The following is a 17,722-nucleotide window of genomic DNA, read 5'->3' as shown; positions in this document are numbered from 1 at the left end:
GACATTGAGGAGCGGGGCGGGTTGACAGGGTCCCTGAGGCCTCAGTTTAAATTTGCAAGGAACGGCGTCCTCTAGTCTTTATTTTCAGCCCTTTGGGGAGAGGAGAGTAGGATGGGGTCATTGTGTAATTGTTTCAAAAGCTCCTGAGGCTGCACACTGTGATATCCCCACTCTACCACTTGGCATGTGACACTCAGGCCGTGTGCTCCCTCTTGCTTGTGCTGGTATTCCCTTCAGTGTTCACCCTTGTGGAGTTGTGCCTAAGAAACAGCCTTGTCCATTATCTTGCTCATTGTGGACTCGTGGGTGCTCTGCCCTGTTCATGGCCTGGGTATGAACACCTTCTGGGCCTGGTCCAAGAGCATAGCTGTTCAAGCTTTGGGAAGGATTGTCCCCATGCAGTAACAGGTGCTAGGTGGGGATTTTGTGGGCAGAAAGTCCTACTTGGGCCTGTCTCCACAGGTGAGTACAACTTGACCGTCCTTGTGTTCAATACCTATGAGAACCTGACGCAGCAGGTGCCCGTGAGTGTACGCACTGTGCTCCCCAGTGTGGCTATTGGCATGAGCAGCAACGTCCTGGTGGCCGGCCGACCCATCACCTTTTCCCCATACCCACTGCCCTCAGCTGATGGTGTCCTATATACATGGGACTTCGGGGATGGATCCCCTGTCCTAATACAGAGCCAACCAGCACTCAACCACACCTACACCATGACGGGCACCTACAGAGTCACCTTGGAGGTAAACAACACAGTGAGCAGTGTGGCAGCACATGTAGACATCCATGTCTTCCAGGAGTTGCGTGGTCTGACTGTGTGTTTGAGCCCATCTGTGGAACAGGGAGCCCCCATGGTAGTCAGTGCTACTGTGGAGTCAGGTGACAACATTACATGGACATTTGACATGGGAGATGGCACAGTATTCAAAGGCCCTGAGGCCACAGTGCAGCATGTGTATCTGCGGGCCCAGAACTGCACAGTGACAGTAGTAGCAGCCAGTCCTCTTGGCCACTTGTCCCAGAGTTTGCATGTGCAAGTGTTTGTCCTGGAGGTATTACGCATAGAGCCCTCTACCTGCATCCCCACGCAGCCCAGTGCCCAGCTTATGGCCCATGTCACCGGGAACCCTGCCGATTATCTCTTTGATTGGACCTTTGGGGATGGCTCCTCCAATGTGACTGTCTATGGGCATCCAGTAGTGACACACAACTTCACTCGGAGTGGCACGTTCCCATTGGCATTGGTCCTTTCAAGCCATGTGAACAAGGCGCATTACTTTACCAGCATCTGTGTGGAACCAGAGATACGAAACATCACCCTGCAGCCTGAGAGGCAGTTTGTGAAGCTTGGGGATGAAGCCTGGCTGGTTGCCTACTCTTGGCCTCCATTCCCCTACCACTACACCTGGGACTTTGGCACTGAAGATGCTACCCACACCCATACTGGGGGCTCTGAAGTGACATTTGTCTACCGAGAACCAGGTTCCTACTTGGTGATAGTCACTGTGTCCAACAACATCTCTGCTACCAATGACTCGGCTTTCGTGGAGGTACAGGAACCTGTGTTAGTCACTGGTATCAGGATCAATGGGTCCCGTGTGCTGGAGCTGCAGCAGCCTTATCTGTTCTCAGCAGTGGGCAGTGGGAGCCCTGCCACCTACCTGTGGGAACTGGGAGATGGTAGCCAGCGAGAGGGCCCTGAGGTCACCCATATCTACAGCAGCACTGGTGACTTCACTGTCAGGGTGTCTGGGTGGAATGAGGTGAGCCGAAGTGAGGCCCAACTCAACATCACAGTGAAGCAGCGTGTTCAGGGGCTCACCATCAATGCCAGCCGCACAGTGGTACCCTTAAATGGCAGTGTAAGCTTTAGCACCTTGTTGGAGGTGGGTAGTGATGTTCACTACTCCTGGGTGCTCTGTGACCGATGTACACCCATTCCAGGCGGCCCCACTATTTCCTACACCTTCCGCTCAGTGGGTACTTTCAATATTATTGTCACAGCTGAGAATGAGGTGGGTTCTGCTCAGGACAGCATCTTCATCTATGTTCTGCAGCTCATTGAGGGGCTGCAGGTAGTGGGAGGTAGTGGCAGCTGCTGCTTCCCCACCAATTACACACTTCAGCTGCAAGCTGCAGTTAGGGATGGCACCAACATCTCCTACAGCTGGACAGCCCAGCAGGATGGCGGCCTCATCCTCACTGGAAGTGGCAAGAGCTTTTCGCTCACTGCACTCAAGGCTAGCACCTACCATATCCATCTCAGAGCCACCAACATGTTGGGCAGTGCCTCAGCCAACCGCACCATAGACTTTGTGGAGCCTGTGGAGTGTCTAATCCTGTCTGCATCCCCCAATCCAGCTGCTGTCAACGTAAGCCTCACCCTTGGTGCTGAGGTGACTGGTGGCAGTGGTATTGTTTATACTTGGTACCTGGAGGAAGGACTGAGCTGGGAGACTTTGACACCATCCACCACCCATGCCTTTGCTACAGCTGGCCTGCACATGGTCAGAGTCACAGCTGAGAACCAGTTGGGCTCAGTTAATGCCACAATTGAAGTGGCCATACAGGTGCCTGTGGGTGGCCTGAGCATCAGAACCAGTGAGCCAGATAAGATCTTTGTGGCGGCTGGCTCCACTGTACCCTTTTGGGGTCAGCTGGCTGCGGGTACCAATGTGAGTTGGTGCTGGACCTTGCCGGGTGGCAATAAGCACGGCCAATACATTGCTGTGCGCCTCCCCACTTCTGGCAATTTCTCTGTGCAGCTTAATGCTTCCAATGCTGTCAGCTGGGCCTCAGCCATGTACAATCTCACAGTAGAGGAGCCCATTGTGAGCCTGGTACTATGGACCAGCACCAAGGTGGTGGCACCTGGGCAGCCAGTCCACTTTCAAATCTTGCTGGCTGCTGGCTCTGCAGTTACTTTCCGACTTCAGGTTGGTGGATCTATCCCTGAAGTGCTCCCTGGTCCCCACTTCTCCCATAGCTTCTTTCGGGTCGGAGACCATATGGTAAATGTGCAGGCTGAGAACCATGTGAGCCGTGCCCAGGCACAGGTTCGTATCTTAGTGCTGGAGGCTGTTGTTGGGCTGCAGGTACCCAACTGCTGTGAGCCAGGCATGGCCACAGGCACTGAGAAGAACTTCACAGCCCGGGTGCAGCGGGGCTCCCGGGTTGCCTATGCCTGGTACTTCTCCTTGCAAAAGGTTCAGGGTGACTCGTTGGTCATTCTGTCGGGTCGCGATGTCACCTACACACCTGTGGCTGCAGGATTACTGGAGATCCATGTGCGTGCCTTCAATGAATTGGGTGGCGTGAACCTCACACTAATGGTGGAAGTCCAGGATATTATCCAGTATGTAAGACTTCAAAGTGGCCGCTGCTTTACCAACCGCTCAGCCCGGTTTGAGGCTGCTACAAGTCCCAGTCCCCGGCGTGTAGCCTACCACTGGGACTTTGGGGACGGGACTCCAGTACAGCATACAGATGTGTCCTGGGCTGACCACTACTACCTCCATCCTGGGGACTACCGTGTAGAAGTGAATGCCACAAACCTAGTGAGTTTTTTTGTGGCGCAGGCCACAGTGACTGTCCAGGTGCTGGCCTGCAGGGAGCCCGAGGTGGAGGTCGCACTGCCTTTGCAGGTGCTCATGCGGCGCTCCCAGCGCAACTACCTGGAGGCCCATGTTGATCTACGCAACTGTGTCTCCTACCAAACTGAGTACCGCTGGGAGATATACCGTGCTGCCAGCTGTCAGCGGCCAGGGCGAACGGCTCAAATGGTACTTCCTGGTGTAGATGTGAGCCGGCCCCAGCTGGTGGTGCCACGGCTGGCTTTGCCTGTGGGCCACTATTGCTTTGTGTTTGTGGTTTCATTTGGGGATACACCATTGGCACGGAGCATCCAGGCCAACGTGACAGTCGCTGCTGAACGTCTGGTACCCATCATTGAAGGTGGCTCATACCGGGTATGGTCAGATACACAGGACTTGGTGCTGGATGGGAGCAAGTCCTATGACCCTAATCTGGAGGATGGTGACCAGACACCACTCAACTTCCATTGGGCCTGCGTGGCTTCAACACAGGTCAGCCATGGGTCCTCCCTGCCTCCTCTGTCTCATGCATCCATGTCCAGTAAGTGCCTAGCACTTGGATTATTCTTGGGGTGGGTCTTAGCCCTAGCACAGGAAAAGGTCTTCTAAGCTAGGACACTAGTTAGAGGTCTTGTACCCATTTCCTTTATTTGCTGCCATAGAGTGAGACAGGTGGCTGTGTGCTGAACTTCGGGCCCCGTGGGAGCAGTGTGGTCACCATCCCCCTGGAGCGCCTAGAAGCTGGTGTGGAATATACCTTCAACCTCATAGTGTGGAAAGCAGGCCGGAAGGAGGAAGCCACCAACCAGACGGTGGGTTGTGCCCCCACACCTCTCAGTGTAGCCTCACACCAGGACAGTACCTGCCCCAGCCTGGTTTCTGTCAGTCTTAGCTGTAGTATCCCCAGGGGCTGTGAGTTCTCTCTAACCTAGTGCTGATTTTGGTAAATTACCAACTTAATTTACCAAAATTACCAAATTAGCATTGCTTCTATCTGAAAATCCAGGACACAACTTAGTGTGAATTTTTGGAGGACAGGTAGGCATGACAGCACACTGCTGTGTGATCCTAGCACTTAGAGAGTGGAGGTAGGAAGACCAAGGGTTCTGCTCTGATCTCAGCAACATAATGATAACCTGTGTCCAAAAGCCAAAACAAAGTCTTAAGTCACACAAACACCATGGTTTTCAAAAAACCCCCAGCATGAAAGGCAAATAGTGAGAAACTAAGTCCTTTGCCTACCTGGATAGCAGCACCTGTCCACAAAGCCTGTCCTTGCCTCTGGGGCAGTGAGCCAGTTCTTGTTCAGACATCTGCCCTGGACTTTTATGGTCCATGAAGGTAAGAACCACTGTGCAAGTGATGGCCACTGTGTTGCTGGGGGATGGATCCTGCCAGTGTGTGTAGAGGGGTGCTGGGCTATTCTGGTACCTCAGATTGAGGTTTTCTCCCCAGCACCAGACCTCCTCAGGTTACCTACCTGGAGCTAGTCCTACCTAGTCAAGTGTTCTGGAGTGGGCACTCAGCAGACTGCCTGACTGAGCTCACCCAGGTCCCACCCAGGTCAGCAAGCATGTCTGGGACAGGACTATGAAAAAAAACAACTAACCTTGACTTCCTGGGTACTTTGCTTCCATCATGCACCATCAGTGGTTTCCATGCTTCCTGCTGCCAGGCCAGCAAGGCACTGGTATAAACCAGCTGGCAAGTCCTTCTGGATTTTGTTGGTCAGCTCACTTGATTCATTCACCCAGAGGTACAACCTGGAATTTAGGCCAAATAGGAGTGGCCTGGTTTAGGAAGCTTTCTGGGCATGCAAGAGGGTGGAGCCTCCTGTGACACTCTTGTCTCTTCCAGGTGCTGATCCGAAGCGGACGAGTCCCCATTGTGTCTCTTGAGTGTGTATCCTGCAAGGCACAAGCCGTGTATGAAGTGAGCCGTAGTTCCTATGTGTACTTGGAGGGTCACTGTGACAACTGCAGCAGTGGCTCCAAGCAAGGGGTGAGTAGCAGTCAGATGGCAAGTCTCCTGGGAAGGTACCCAGGGTACCACTCTCACCCTGTCCTCCATGCTTTCATCATGCAGCGCTGGGCAGCACGAACCTTTAGCAATAAGACTCTGGTGCTGGATGAGACAACAACATCCACGGGTAGCACTGGCATGCATCTGGTGGTGCGGCGGGGTGCGCTTCGTGATGGGGAGGGCTACATCTTCACACTCACTGTGCTGGGCCATTCAGGCGAGGAGGAGGGCTGTGCCTCCATCCGCCTCTCGCCCAACCGCCCTCCACTTGGAGGCTCCTGTCGCCTGTTCCCGTTGGATGCTGTACGTGGCCTCACCACCAAGGTGCACTTCGAATGCACAGGTGAGTGTGGGTCACCTGGAGAGGCTGGTGTGGGCCTGGACTCTGTGCTGATTCTAATATGTCCACAGGCTGGCGTGATGCAGAGGATGCTGGAGCTCCACTGGTATATGCCCTATTGCTGAGGCGCTGTCGCCAGAGCTACTGTGAGGACTTTTGCATCTACAAGGGCAGTCTCTCCACCTATGGTGCTGTCCTGCCTCCTGGATTCCGGCCTCTTTTTGTTGTGGGCCTGGCTGTGGTTGTACAAGACCAGTTTGGTGCTGCTGTGGTTGCACTCAACAGGTGAGCTGAACCCTGGGGAGGGAACACAAGCTGACCACCACCTGCTTACAGTCTACCTCCACCCTCCAGGTCTCTGCCTATTGTCCTGCCAGAACCCAGTGGTAATCCTGCAGACCTCATACCCTGGCTGTACAGCCTGACTGCCAGTGTGCTGCCTGGACTACTGAGGCAGGCTGACCCCCAGCATGTCATCGAGTACTCTCTAGCCCTCATTACTGTGCTCAATGAGGTCAGTGCATATGAACAGAAAAGGATCCCTCAGGTGTGCTCAGTGAGTGGGCAGAAACCATGCACCTCAGACCAATAAAGTTCCCCAATGTCTTCGAATGCTAATGCCTACCCTTCATAGCTACTGCACACGAGGCCCTTCCCAAAGGTCAGCTTTCCCACGGGATCCTCTTGATACCCTGAACCCTATAAATGACCTTTAAATCCCTGCCCATGCCTCATAACTGTACTCTAGCACCCCTCCTAAAGATCACAGGGAGGCCTGTCCTCTCTCATGGTTCTTGTATGTTCTCTGCCTCCTCCAGTATGAGCAGGCTCCAGATATGGTATCAGAACCCAACCATGAGCAGCAGCTTCGAGCCCAAATACGAAAGAACATCACAGAGACCCTGATTTCCCTGCGGGTCAACACTGTGGATGACATCCAGCAGATCACTGCTGCACTGGCCCAGTGCATGGTAAGACAGATGTAGCCTTACACCCCATGCACAGACCCTGTGCAGCATGAGCAGGGCTTACGGGCTGGGGGCTCTTTATGACCTGTGCCAGTTTTGTGCAGCCTCCCTGTTGTCTCCCAGTATGAGCCCACCTGCTCTTCTGGTGCCTATAGGGTGTCTGGATGGAAAGAGTAGTCCAGGTATGTGTGCCCTCTCAGCAGGCCTGTAGTCATGTCCCACTTAACTAGGCTTACCTGACATGGCCTTAGTGACCTATGAGGTAGCCATTTTCCAAGCTGTAGACTTGTAAGCCAAACGACCCATATCTAATAGGAAGGCACTCTGTCAGGATGGGGGTTGGTATAGGGACCAATAGAACAGACAAGTCCTCAGAGGACAGAGATTCAGAGAGCTCTGGGTAGAGGTCACTGTCACCATGTGGCTGCTATGCCCTTGAGTATATCTAGATTTGGACTCTAGACATCTGCCTTGCTTTTAGCCGTGGAAGCAGATAGCTGGGGGGATTAGTATGGAGGCCCCAGGAAGAACTTGGCTGTATCCTTGCATTGGGAGGAGTCATAGAAGAAGTCTTAGTGGGGGCTGGAGAGATGGCTCAGCAGTTAAGAGCACTGGCTGCTCTTCCAGAGGTCCCGAGTTCAATTCCCAGTAACTACACAGTGGCTACCAACCATCTGTAAGGGGATCTGTCGCCCTCTTCTGGTATGGGTGAAAACGAAGCACTTTTAAACATAAAAAGAAGTCTTAGCAAGCAAAGCCTTGAAGACAGGTTAGAGGCAGGAAGCTGCCTAGAATCCCACCCAGTGTGAGGAGACAGCCATTTAGTGATGTGGGGGTGGGAACCATAGATGCCATGAGTCTCTGTGCTGCGGATGGGTCTGGAGGCCATGCTGATCTCCCTCGAAGGTATCCAGCAGGGAGCTCATGTGCCGTTCATGCCTGAAGAAGATGCTGCAGAAGCTGGAGGGCATGATGCGCATCTTGCAAGCTGAAACCACTGAGGGTACCGTAACACCCACTACCATTGCTGACAGCATCCTCAATATCACAGGTGTACAAGCTGCCCCCCACCCCCTCCCTCCCCTCCAGCTCTTACCACTTTTTCTCAACTTCCCTTTCTTCTTGGCCTGTCCCAGGTGACCTCATCCACCTGGCCAGCTTGGATCTGCAGGGCCCACAGCCCTTGGAGCTGGGGGCTGAGCCGCCCTCACTGATGGTGGCATCCAAGGCCTACAACCTCTCGTCAGCCCTCATGTGTATCCTTATGCGTTCCCGAGTACTCAATGAGGAGCCTTTGGCCCTGGTGGGCGAGGAGATTGTGGCCCTGGGCAAGCGCTCAGACCCACTCAGCCTTCTGTGTTATGGCAAAACCTTGGGACCCAGCTGCCATTTCTCCATTCCTGAGGCCTTCAGTGGGGCCCTGTCCAACCTCAGTGATGTAGTGCAACTCATCTTCCTTGTGGATTCCAACCCCTTTCCCTTCGGCTACATTAGCAACTACACTGTCTCCACCAAAGTGGCATCTATGGCGTTCCAGACGCAGACTGGTACCCAGATCCCTATTGAGCGGCTGGCCTCAGAGCGTGCCATCACAGTGAAGGTGCCAAACAACTCAGACCAGGCTGCCCAGGGCTCCCACAACCCTGCAGGCTCTACCATCATACAGCCCCAGGCCTCAGTCAGTGCTGTGGTCACTGCAGACAACAGCAACCCTCAAGCTGGGCTGCATCTGAGGATCACTTACACAGTGCTTAATGGTGGGTGTTAGGGGTAGGCACATGACCTGCCTGTCCTTCTTCCATCTTTGTCCCTGGGGAGGGTGTATTTATGCAGATAGCATTAAGTTTACAGTCACTGGTCCTGGGGACCTGGCTAACACTCAGTTCTTCTGTTGCCCTCATTCCATAAAGCCCATAGACCTGTAGCCCCAGAGAAGCATGTGTTGACTTCCATGTGGAGGTTCTTATAATCTTCTGCTTAGGTGGCCTTCATGCCCTATGACAACAACTTGCAGGGTGTCCTTAGAGTTACGAGCTTTTTGGAGGGGGTCTGATACTGTGTGTGTGTGACCCCCAGAGCGCTACCTATCTGAGGAGCCTGAGCCCTACCTGGCTGTCTACTTGCACTCCGCGTCCCAGCCCAATGAGGACAACTGCTCGGCCAGCAGGAGGATCAGCCTGGAGGTGCTTGAGGGTGCTGATCACAGGCCCTACACCTTCTTCATTGCCCCAGGGTGAGTGCCTCCCACTGGGACCACACAAGTGGGGATTGCAGAGGGGAAGGAGGTGGGGAAAGGGTGACTGCAGCTTGTCCTGCATTAATTAATTATGGAACCAGGGCAACAGGAAGGCTGGTCGTGACACTCAGGGCCTTGGAGTCTGGCAGTGACACCTCTCTGTCTCTTGTAGGACTGGGTCACTGGGCAGGAGTTACTACCTGAACCTGACGAGCCATTTCCACTGGTCTGCACTGGAGGTGTCTGTTGGTCTGTATACATCCCTGTGCCAGTACTTCAGTGAAGAAATGATGATGTGGAGAACTGAGGGGATTGTACCACTGGAGGAGACCTCACCCAGTCAGGCTGTCTGCCTTACCCGCCACCTCACTGCCTTTGGGGCCAGCCTTTTTGTGCCTCCCAGCCATGTCCAGTTCATCTTTCCTGTGAGTGATGCTCCTGTTCCTAGATCTTTTTCCATATTGAGAGAGCCTAGGGCATCCTCATTACATCTTTGGAAACTGAGGTGCGTGAGCTGAAGCCACCAGTTCCTGATGAGTCTTTCTTCTCAGGAACCTTCTGCTAACGTTAACTCCATTGTCCTGCTGACATACACCACATGTCTGGTGACCTATGTGGTCATGGCTGTGATCCTGCGCAAGCTGGACCAGCTGGATGTTAGCCGAGTCCGTGTCATCCCGTTCTGTGGGAAGGGGGGCCGCTTCAAATACGAAATCCTGGTCAAGACTGGCTGGAGCCGAGGTTCAGGTAAGGAAAGGGGTGATTAGGGGTGGGGATATGGAGTCTACCCTGGCCTAGACTTGGCAGTCACAATCCTGGACCCCATTTGGTGATTGTGGATGTAGCTCAGGGGCAGAACACTTGCCTAGGATGCAAAGGCCCTGGGTTCTATCCACAGCACCGCACAAACACAGAGCAGTTGATGTTCATGTGTCTTTCCTGAGAAAGACAACAAGTCCAAGAGCCTAGAAGGCACTTCTCACTTCCGAGTGGAGCAGGCCTCACATACACAAGTTCAAACCGCTCTATTGTAATTGCTCTGTAGCCCTTAGTGTTTGTTTATTTATTTATTGGCTGGGGTAGGGTGCAGTCTCACTATGTAGCTCTGGGTGGCCTAGAACCCACTCTGTAGATCAGGCTGGCTTCTTGAGATCCACCTGACTCTGCCTCCCGAGTGCTGGGATTAAAGGCGTGCGCCGCCGCCACCACCCAGCCAGCCAATACTCTTAACCACTGAGCCATCTCTCCAGCCCCTGAAACCCTGTCTTGGGGGCGGGGGCAGCTCACAAGCCTAGGCTTTATAACAAGACCCTGTCCCAAACATAGACGTACAGACACACCCTGGAAGTGAAAGCATTTGGAAACTTCAAAATAGTGTGATTACAGCTACTCTGTGACTTCTCGGACAGAGTAAGCTCTGGCAAGTATCACAGTCCAAGTCTGAATTGCCTTCCAGCATTTTTCTTTTTGCTGTGAACATTGTGAAATTTCCCTGGGAACTCTTTGGGAAGCCTTCATCAACATTTTCTGTGGAGATGGCCCCTCCTTTCTTGTGACAACTTCCCTTGTTTACATGCAAAGTCTCTTTGCTGACAAATTCCAAGGCAAGAGCTTATTTCAACAATTTTGTTTATTTTTTATTCTAATTTTATTTCCAGTGTTGCAATTTTTCACTCATTTTTTTTATGCGCACTTGAGATGGACCCAGGGCCTCCTGCTGAGCACATATTCTGCCCCTGAGCTCTACTCTAAACCCACCAATTTTTTGTTGTTGTTGTTGTTTTTGTTTTTTTCGAGACAGGGTTTCTCTGTATAGTTTTGGTGCCTGTCCTGGAGCTTGCTCTGTAGACCAGGCTGGCCTCGAACTCACAGAGATCCACTGGCTGGGATTAAAGGTGTGCACCACCACTGCTCGGCTAAACCCACCTATTTTTATTTTTTTACCATGCTTTCATTATTGCTGGCCAGTTTTCTCTTCTGAGTGTCCAGTTTTTAAAGCTGTGAGTTCGTCTCTAGAGAGTAGACTACCTAGCCACATAGCTGTTACCTGTGTGACTGAACTGCAGATGTGCCTGGTCACTGGTACATGTAGCCTGTCACATGACAGGCTGGCCAGGTTTACAGCTCTGAGCTCAGCACATACACCCTGGACACTGGAAGCCATGCTGTTGTGGACTTGGTGTTTGTTAACAGATTGAGGAACCTGGAATTTGGGTCTGTTTGAACTCTACAAACTGGACCTGGTTTTGCAGGCCTGTAATCCTAGCTACTTGGGAGGCTGAGGGGATCACAAACTCAGGCAAATGAGGGCAAGTTACAGACTAGTTTGAGTGACTTAATGAGATCCTGTGCTAAAATAAAATGTCTTTTAAAAAATGATTAGGGATGGAACTCAGAGGTAGGATACTTGCCTGTCATTCATATGGTTCTGGGTTCAATCCGCATTACTATAAAAGTAAAAATTTCAAAACCTGTTCAAAGCTAAGGGCTACCTGTATTGTTGGCTGACAGGATGACTGATAGGAGTTTCAATGTGTTGAATAGCAAACCCAGAGTCCTCTGCTCTCCAGGTACCACGGCTCACGTCGGCATCATGTTGTATGGAGAGGACAACCGGAGTGGTCACCGGCACTTAGATGGGGACAGAGCTTTTCATCGAAACAGCCTGGACATCTTCCAGATTGCTACCCCGCACAGCCTGGGCAGCGTGTGGAAGATTAGAGTGTGGCATGACAACAAAGGTCTGAGTAAGAACTGTTGCCACCCCTGCATCCTGCCAGTCCGCTTCAGTCCTTACCTGGGTCCCTTTCTCCCCAGGGCTCAGCCCCGCCTGGTTCCTGCAGCACATCATCGTCAGGGACCTGCAGAGTGCCCGAAGCACCTTCTTCCTGGTCAACGACTGGCTGTCTGTGGAGACTGAGGCCAACGGGGGCCTAGTGGAGAAGGAGGTGCTTGCGGCAAGTAAGGCTGCCCACCTGCCCTGGGAGTGGAGACAGGGAGAGGGGATGATAATGGTGGGTGGCTGACCCAGCTTCCCTGCTGGAAATCTGAATCCTCCCAGATGAAGCTGCCTTGTGGCAGTTCCAGCGCCTCCTAGTGGCCGAACTGCAGAGAGGCTTCTTTGACAAGCACATCTGGCTGTCCCTATGGGACAGACCTCCTCGGAGCCGCTTCACTCGAGTCCAGAGGGTTACCTGCTGTGTCCTCCTGCTCTGCCTGTTCCTGGCTGCCAATGCTGTGTGGTATGGGGTCGTGGGAGATAGCACATACAGGTAGGTCCTGTGAGGTTTGCTGCCCCCGGCTGACTTTGTTCTAGTCCTCTCCCTAACCCACCCTGTCTTCTCTGTCACCTCAGCATGGGGCCTGTATCCAGTCTGATCCCACCAAGTGTTGACACAGTTGCTATTGGCCTTGTGTCCAGTGTTGTGGTCTACCCTGTCTACTTGGCTGTCCTGTTCCTCTTTCGGATGTCACGGAGTAAGGTGAGCTGGGCAAGGGTCTCGGAACTCTGAGGTGGAGTGTGGTTTGTGTTGTTTGGTGTAGCAACCAGAGGGAAAATCTAGAAACCAAAAGTGATTCTATGAAAGGATGGACAGAACTCATAAGCCACCAGCTAGATTGACCGAAGGGGAAGAGATTCAAGTTACCAAACCATGAGTTAGAGGAGACATCCCCTCCAGAGAAATAGATGGGGCTTGGAAGCAAATTCCATGAGCAGCTATACACCAGAGGGGTGAGGGACCTAGAGGAAAGTTGATTGCTAGAAAGACACAAACTGCCAAAACCAATTCAAAAAGAATTCAAGTAGCCCTAGAGCCAGTAAATCATTCAGAATCATCACAGACAGAAACCAGGCCAGTAGCTTCCGGCCCTGTTCGACCAGCCATTGAGACTGAAATCACCCTTCTGTCCTCAGGTGTCTGGTGACCAACACCCCCCCCACACAGGGCAGCAGGCCCTCGATGTTGACAGCTACCTGGACCCATCCGTGCTGGACAGCTCCCTCCTCACACTCTCTGGCCTCACGGAGGTGAAGACTCCCCCAGGGACTCAGGGCAGGGTGAGCTGGTTAGGGCTGGTTGGGCTGTCACTCCTGCTGCTGCAGACCACACTGAGGCACTTTCCCCTTCTCAGCAGGCCCTCGCTGGGCAAGTGAAGGATGACTTGTTTCTGGAAGATGCTAAAAGGTGAGGCTGCCTAGAGAGTCTGGGAGCTTCAGCTGAGTCAGCAGCAGTGCCTGGCAGGCCATGCGAGGGTGGTCGGCTGTGTGTCCCCATCCTCTTTCGGCTGTCTCTGGTTGTTGTCATATAAGGTCCCAGGAGTGGGGCTGCTCCAAAGCTGGTGTGTCCTTGTGTGTGTGGCTTCCTGTGCTTGTGTGAGTAGGCTTGGATCAGGTACATTTAACAATGTCTGTGTTTCCCACAGCCTCGTGTGCTGGCCATCCAGTGAGGGCACTCTCAGTTGGCCAGACCTGCTCAGTGACCCATCTGTCGTGAGCAGCACACTGCAGCAATTGGTACAGAATAGACCTGGCCACATCTTGGGCCCAGAGGAAGATGGCGTCTCTCTGGTTAGCCCTTCCTTGCCTGCTAAATACTTGTCAGCATCAGGTGAGCCAGAAGTGGGAAGGAATGATTTCTAAACTCTAGGAGAACGCAAGTTTTTTAAGTGTCATGCCACTTACATACTTTTGTTCCCTCTAGATGAAGACCTGATCCAGCAGGTCCTGGCCGATGGGACCAGCAACCTGATTCCTACCCAGGATGCCCTCATAGAAACTGACCTGCTTACTAGCCTGTGAGTGCCTGGCATGGTTGAAAGGAGGTGGGGTGTTTGTGGTGGTTGTTGGGGCCCTGCGCCTGCCTCAGGAAGTTGAGGCTATCCTGGCTGTCCTGTTACCCATGTGGACTGTGCCTCTGTTGCTTGACTGCTCTGAGCCTACACTTCGCCACCTGTGGAGGAGAGCTCATGGGAACCCGGGGCCCAGCACATCATCCCTTTGGAGAAGGGGTGGAAGCGGGATGCATTAGACAGTGGAGAAGCCACCAGTATGGACCTCAGGGCCTTGGTCTGGGAAGAAATTTTGTTTTTGTTTTGAGGCAGGGTCTCACTCACTGTGTAGCCATAAAGGAATTTTGACTTGGTATCAAAACTGAAAAATCATGGAAAAGTTTTTAAATATCATATTTTCATTTTGAGACTCTTTTGATTATTTTAATGCTTAAAAATGATCAAGTTTCTTGGTTTTTCCCAATTCAGTGAGAAGAGTTCACATAGAATATATATTCTTTTTCTCATCTACATCTATTTCACTATCCACATTTTCATTCTAAATTTCAAACAATCATAAATTAGTGATGTATGAACTATACCAGAATATAGAAAAGGAGAATTCTCTGAGTTACTTGACTATGGCAGGAAAGGCTTAACAGTGACAGGGAATTGCTGGCCGGTGCCACCGGCCTACCACCTGAAGCTCTCCCACAGCTGAACTGCCCAGAGTCAACCCAGGGCTGAGTCCCCAGAAGTATTATGTCCCTCCTGCCTCCTCTCTCTAGTGGACTGAGACAAATCTGGGCTCTGTGACTGTTTTTGCCATCATTCTTTAATAAATACTCTCAGCTTCTTTCCAAATGCAGGCATGAGTGTGTTCCCAGGTGCACCTCCATTTCATGCCTTTTCTGCCTGGACCATCACTAGGGCCTGCTCCATAGGTAGTCTGTACCTCCTCAGTAGTTCTCCAACCCTGCTCTCCTGGCACCTCGTTTTCTTGCTGTATCACATACCACTACCTTGTATTTAGTGCTTAAAAGGACAGTGGGAGCCGGGCGGTGGTGGCGCCGCACGCCTTTAATCCCAGCACTCGGGAGGCAGAGCCAGGCGGATCTCTGTGAGTTCGAGGCCAGCCTGGGCTACCAAGTGAGTTCCAGGAAAGGCGCAAAGCTACACAGAGAAACCCTGTCTCGAAAAACCAAAAAAAAAAAAAAAAAGGACAGTGGGTACACTGGCCAGGCTGTCGGCAGACTCCGCTTATCCCCATGTCAGCTTCACTGTGGGGCGGATGGCCATTGCCAGCTAATACCCTTAGGAGTACGCGGTCTCCTAGTGCAAGGTTAGAAGCCACATCTTTTATTACAAGCCCCGTTAATAGCACACTGTTGGTTCTGCAGATACCCTCTCAGTTACTCTGGAAGGGATCTACACAGGGGAAGAGTTGTTGGGGGCCATCTTATAGGTGGCCTCCCACAGTGATGCAGTCCTGGTACCATACAGAGCTAAAGGCCCTTCCACTCCACCTCTCCGCATACCTCTTCCCCGGCGTCGTCTCCTGCATCTGCTGGTCCCTCTGCCCACAGTCCCCTTCCCCAGAGGTGTTTCGTTTGCTTTGCTTTGATGTGGCTTGAACAGGGCCTGTCGTTACCTGGTGTGGATGCAGTGAAGTCTCACAACATGTACCTAAGTGTGTCTTACATGTGCTACACCTTTCCAGGCCCTCCCTGCTCCCAAAACAGTGACCTATTTCTGCTGTTGGTGAGCAGTACACTGAGTGCAGAGACTTTGTTCTTTCACTGTCCTACACTCAGAGTGTCCAGCCGTGCCTGGCATCCAGTTAGGAATGGACCAGTACCGGGTCACTGATTGTACAGTGACAGGCACAGCTTGCTCATGCAGCTGCGTCTGATGACAGCCTGATGCTCTGTGCTAATGCATCTTACCAGTGTCTGTCCCTATATACATTCTGTAGACAGCCACACAGTGAATGACTAGGAAGAACTATTAATGTGCCTCTTCCTCAGCACATTGGGAATGCTGATATTAAATGTCCTCAATTTTTGTTTTTGTTTTTGTTTTTGAAGACGGGGTTTCTCAGTGTAGCCTTGGCTGTCCTGGAACTCGATCTGTAGACCAGGCTGGCCTCGAACTCCCAGAGATCCGCCTGCTTCTGTCTCCTGAATGCTGGAATTAAAGGCATGCGCCACTACCGTCTGACAAATTTTAAACTCTTAGCTAAATGCTTTGTAACTTCTGTGTTCAGCAAAGTCAGTCTAAAGAAAAAACATTTCCATTATTTGCTATTCTGTGAGTGCTTGCCTGATAAACTCACATGCTTTTGCTCACTAAGTAGCACAGATCCAGAGATACCTGGCAAGGCTCAGTGGCAGGTGCACACTTGGTGTGGACCATGTATTTAACAGTCTCTGGGGCACGGGAAGCACCAATACCACGGGGACTTTCCCCTCAGGCGGCATGGCAGTCTCATGTCTTCTTTTACCCTCTCAGCTTTGCTTCCTTATTTATTTACTCGTTTGTTTTTGAGACAAGGTCTCACTGTGTATCCCTGGCTGGCCTAGAACTCACTGTGTAGACCAGACTGGCCTTTTTAAAAGCAGAACCACACAGGAATGTGCACCTCAGTAACATTCTACAGGGCAGGGCTTGGAGAGTGCATGCAAGGTTTAGAACACAGTCCTGTGTGGCTGGTATGAGATTGAAGAAGGGCCATTGGGTCATGCCAGTACAGAACATATAAGATAAGGACTTACTAGTCCCTTAGTTGGGCCCTGGGCAGTGGGTGTATATACAGGAAGCAAGCAAGGACAATGACCAGGGTGTCATCCATGCCAGCACCACATTCACTTGGTTTAGGACTCTGAGATGCTGAAGGACCCCAGATGAATGCAGACTGATACTACTGCCCCTTCTCCCTGGGGGGATGCACAAAACTCATGGCCCTGCCCTGTGCCCAGGTCCAGTGTTCCTGGGGAGAAAACAGAAACGCTGATGCTGCAGACATTGGGGGAGAAGAGGCCACCCAGCATGGGCCTGACCTGGGAACAGCCCCTGGTGACAAGGCTCTCGAGGACAGGTATGCTCACACAGACCAGGACATCCCTCCTAGGCCCACCTGGCTTGGCAGCCATGCAGCTGTCTGTGTGTCTCCAGGAATGGTGGAAGGTCTTCGGAAGCGACTGTTGCCTGCCTGGTGTGCGCCCCTGGCCCATGGGCTCAGCCTACTCTTGGTAGCAGTGGCTGTAGCGGTCTCGGGGTGGATTGGTGCCAGCTTCCCCCCCAGCGTGAGTGTCATGTGGCTTCTCTCAAGCAGCTCCAGCTTCCTGGCCTCATTTCTTGGCTGGGAGCCCCTTAAGGTGAGAAGATTCGTAGAGGGGAGGGGGTCTGCCAGTCTCATGCTTGCCAGCTGATTGCACTGCCACCCTAGGTCCTGCTGGAAGCTCTTTACTTCTCCCTGGTAGCCAAGCGGCTACACCCTGATGAAGATGACACTCTGGTAGAAAGCCCCGCTGTGACACCTGTGAGTGAACGTGTGCCCCGTGTGCGGCCCCCCCATGGGTTTGCACTCTTCTTGGCAAAAGAGGAAGCCCGAAAGGTCAAGAAGCTCCATGACATGTTGAAGGTGAGCTCTGACCACAGATCACCTCTGCTCCCTCTCCAGTTGTTTGCGCCACACCTGACCAACAGTGGGCATTCGGGGCTTTGTAGCTCTGCCCTGCTATCACCTGCTACCCCCCATCTCAAGTTCCTGCTTTTACCTGGCCTTGAGGGC

At 52.4% G+C, this 17,722-nt stretch overlaps 1 protein-coding gene across 8 annotated transcripts in view; it reads left to right on the top strand.

Moving 5' to 3' along the window:
• Positions 1-17,722, top strand: part of Pkd1 (polycystin 1, transient receptor potential channel interacting) — a 53,056-nt gene that overhangs the window by 29,911 nt on the left and 5,423 nt on the right. For 2 of the 8 annotated variants that reach the window (XM_052759066.1, XM_052759065.1), the window contains exons 15-37: positions 463-4,085; positions 4,256-4,405; positions 5,451-5,594; positions 5,679-5,958; positions 6,027-6,240; positions 6,310-6,469; positions 6,774-6,926; positions 7,830-7,974; positions 8,060-8,680; positions 9,000-9,156; positions 9,332-9,584; positions 9,711-9,906; positions 11,730-11,900; positions 11,977-12,120; positions 12,221-12,431; positions 12,515-12,641; positions 13,076-13,189; positions 13,297-13,346; positions 13,585-13,769; positions 13,863-13,956; positions 16,908-17,026; positions 17,104-17,306; positions 17,378-17,572. In XM_052759066.1, coding sequence (XP_052615026.1) covers positions 463-4,085; positions 4,256-4,405; positions 5,451-5,594; positions 5,679-5,958; positions 6,027-6,240; positions 6,310-6,469; positions 6,774-6,926; positions 7,830-7,974; positions 8,060-8,680; positions 9,000-9,156; positions 9,332-9,584; positions 9,711-9,906; positions 11,730-11,900; positions 11,977-12,120; positions 12,221-12,431; positions 12,515-12,641; positions 13,076-13,189; positions 13,297-13,346; positions 13,585-13,769; positions 13,863-13,956; positions 16,908-17,026; positions 17,104-17,306; positions 17,378-17,572 — 7,709 coding nt within the window. Of the gene's footprint in view, positions 1-462; positions 4,086-4,255; positions 4,406-5,450; positions 5,595-5,678; positions 5,959-6,026; positions 6,241-6,291; positions 6,470-6,773; positions 6,927-7,829; positions 7,975-8,059; positions 8,681-8,999; positions 9,157-9,331; positions 9,585-9,710; positions 9,907-11,729; positions 11,901-11,976; positions 12,121-12,220; positions 12,432-12,514; positions 12,642-13,075; positions 13,220-13,293; positions 13,347-13,584; positions 13,770-13,862; positions 13,957-16,907; positions 17,027-17,103; positions 17,307-17,377; positions 17,573-17,722 lie in introns of all 8 variants that reach the window. The other 6 variants (XM_052759060.1, XM_052759059.1, XM_052759064.1 and 3 more) reach the window with 5 other exon arrangements.

The sequence above is a fragment of the Peromyscus californicus genome, unplaced genomic scaffold, assembly GCF_007827085.1.
Source record: "Peromyscus californicus insignis strain IS unplaced genomic scaffold, ASM782708v3 Scaffold_3__1_contigs__length_106647218, whole genome shotgun sequence".
NCBI classification, from domain to species: domain Eukaryota; kingdom Metazoa; phylum Chordata; class Mammalia; order Rodentia; family Cricetidae; genus Peromyscus; species Peromyscus californicus.
Note: the sequence above shows the minus strand (reverse complement) of the source record. Positions and strands in the feature narration are given on the sequence as shown.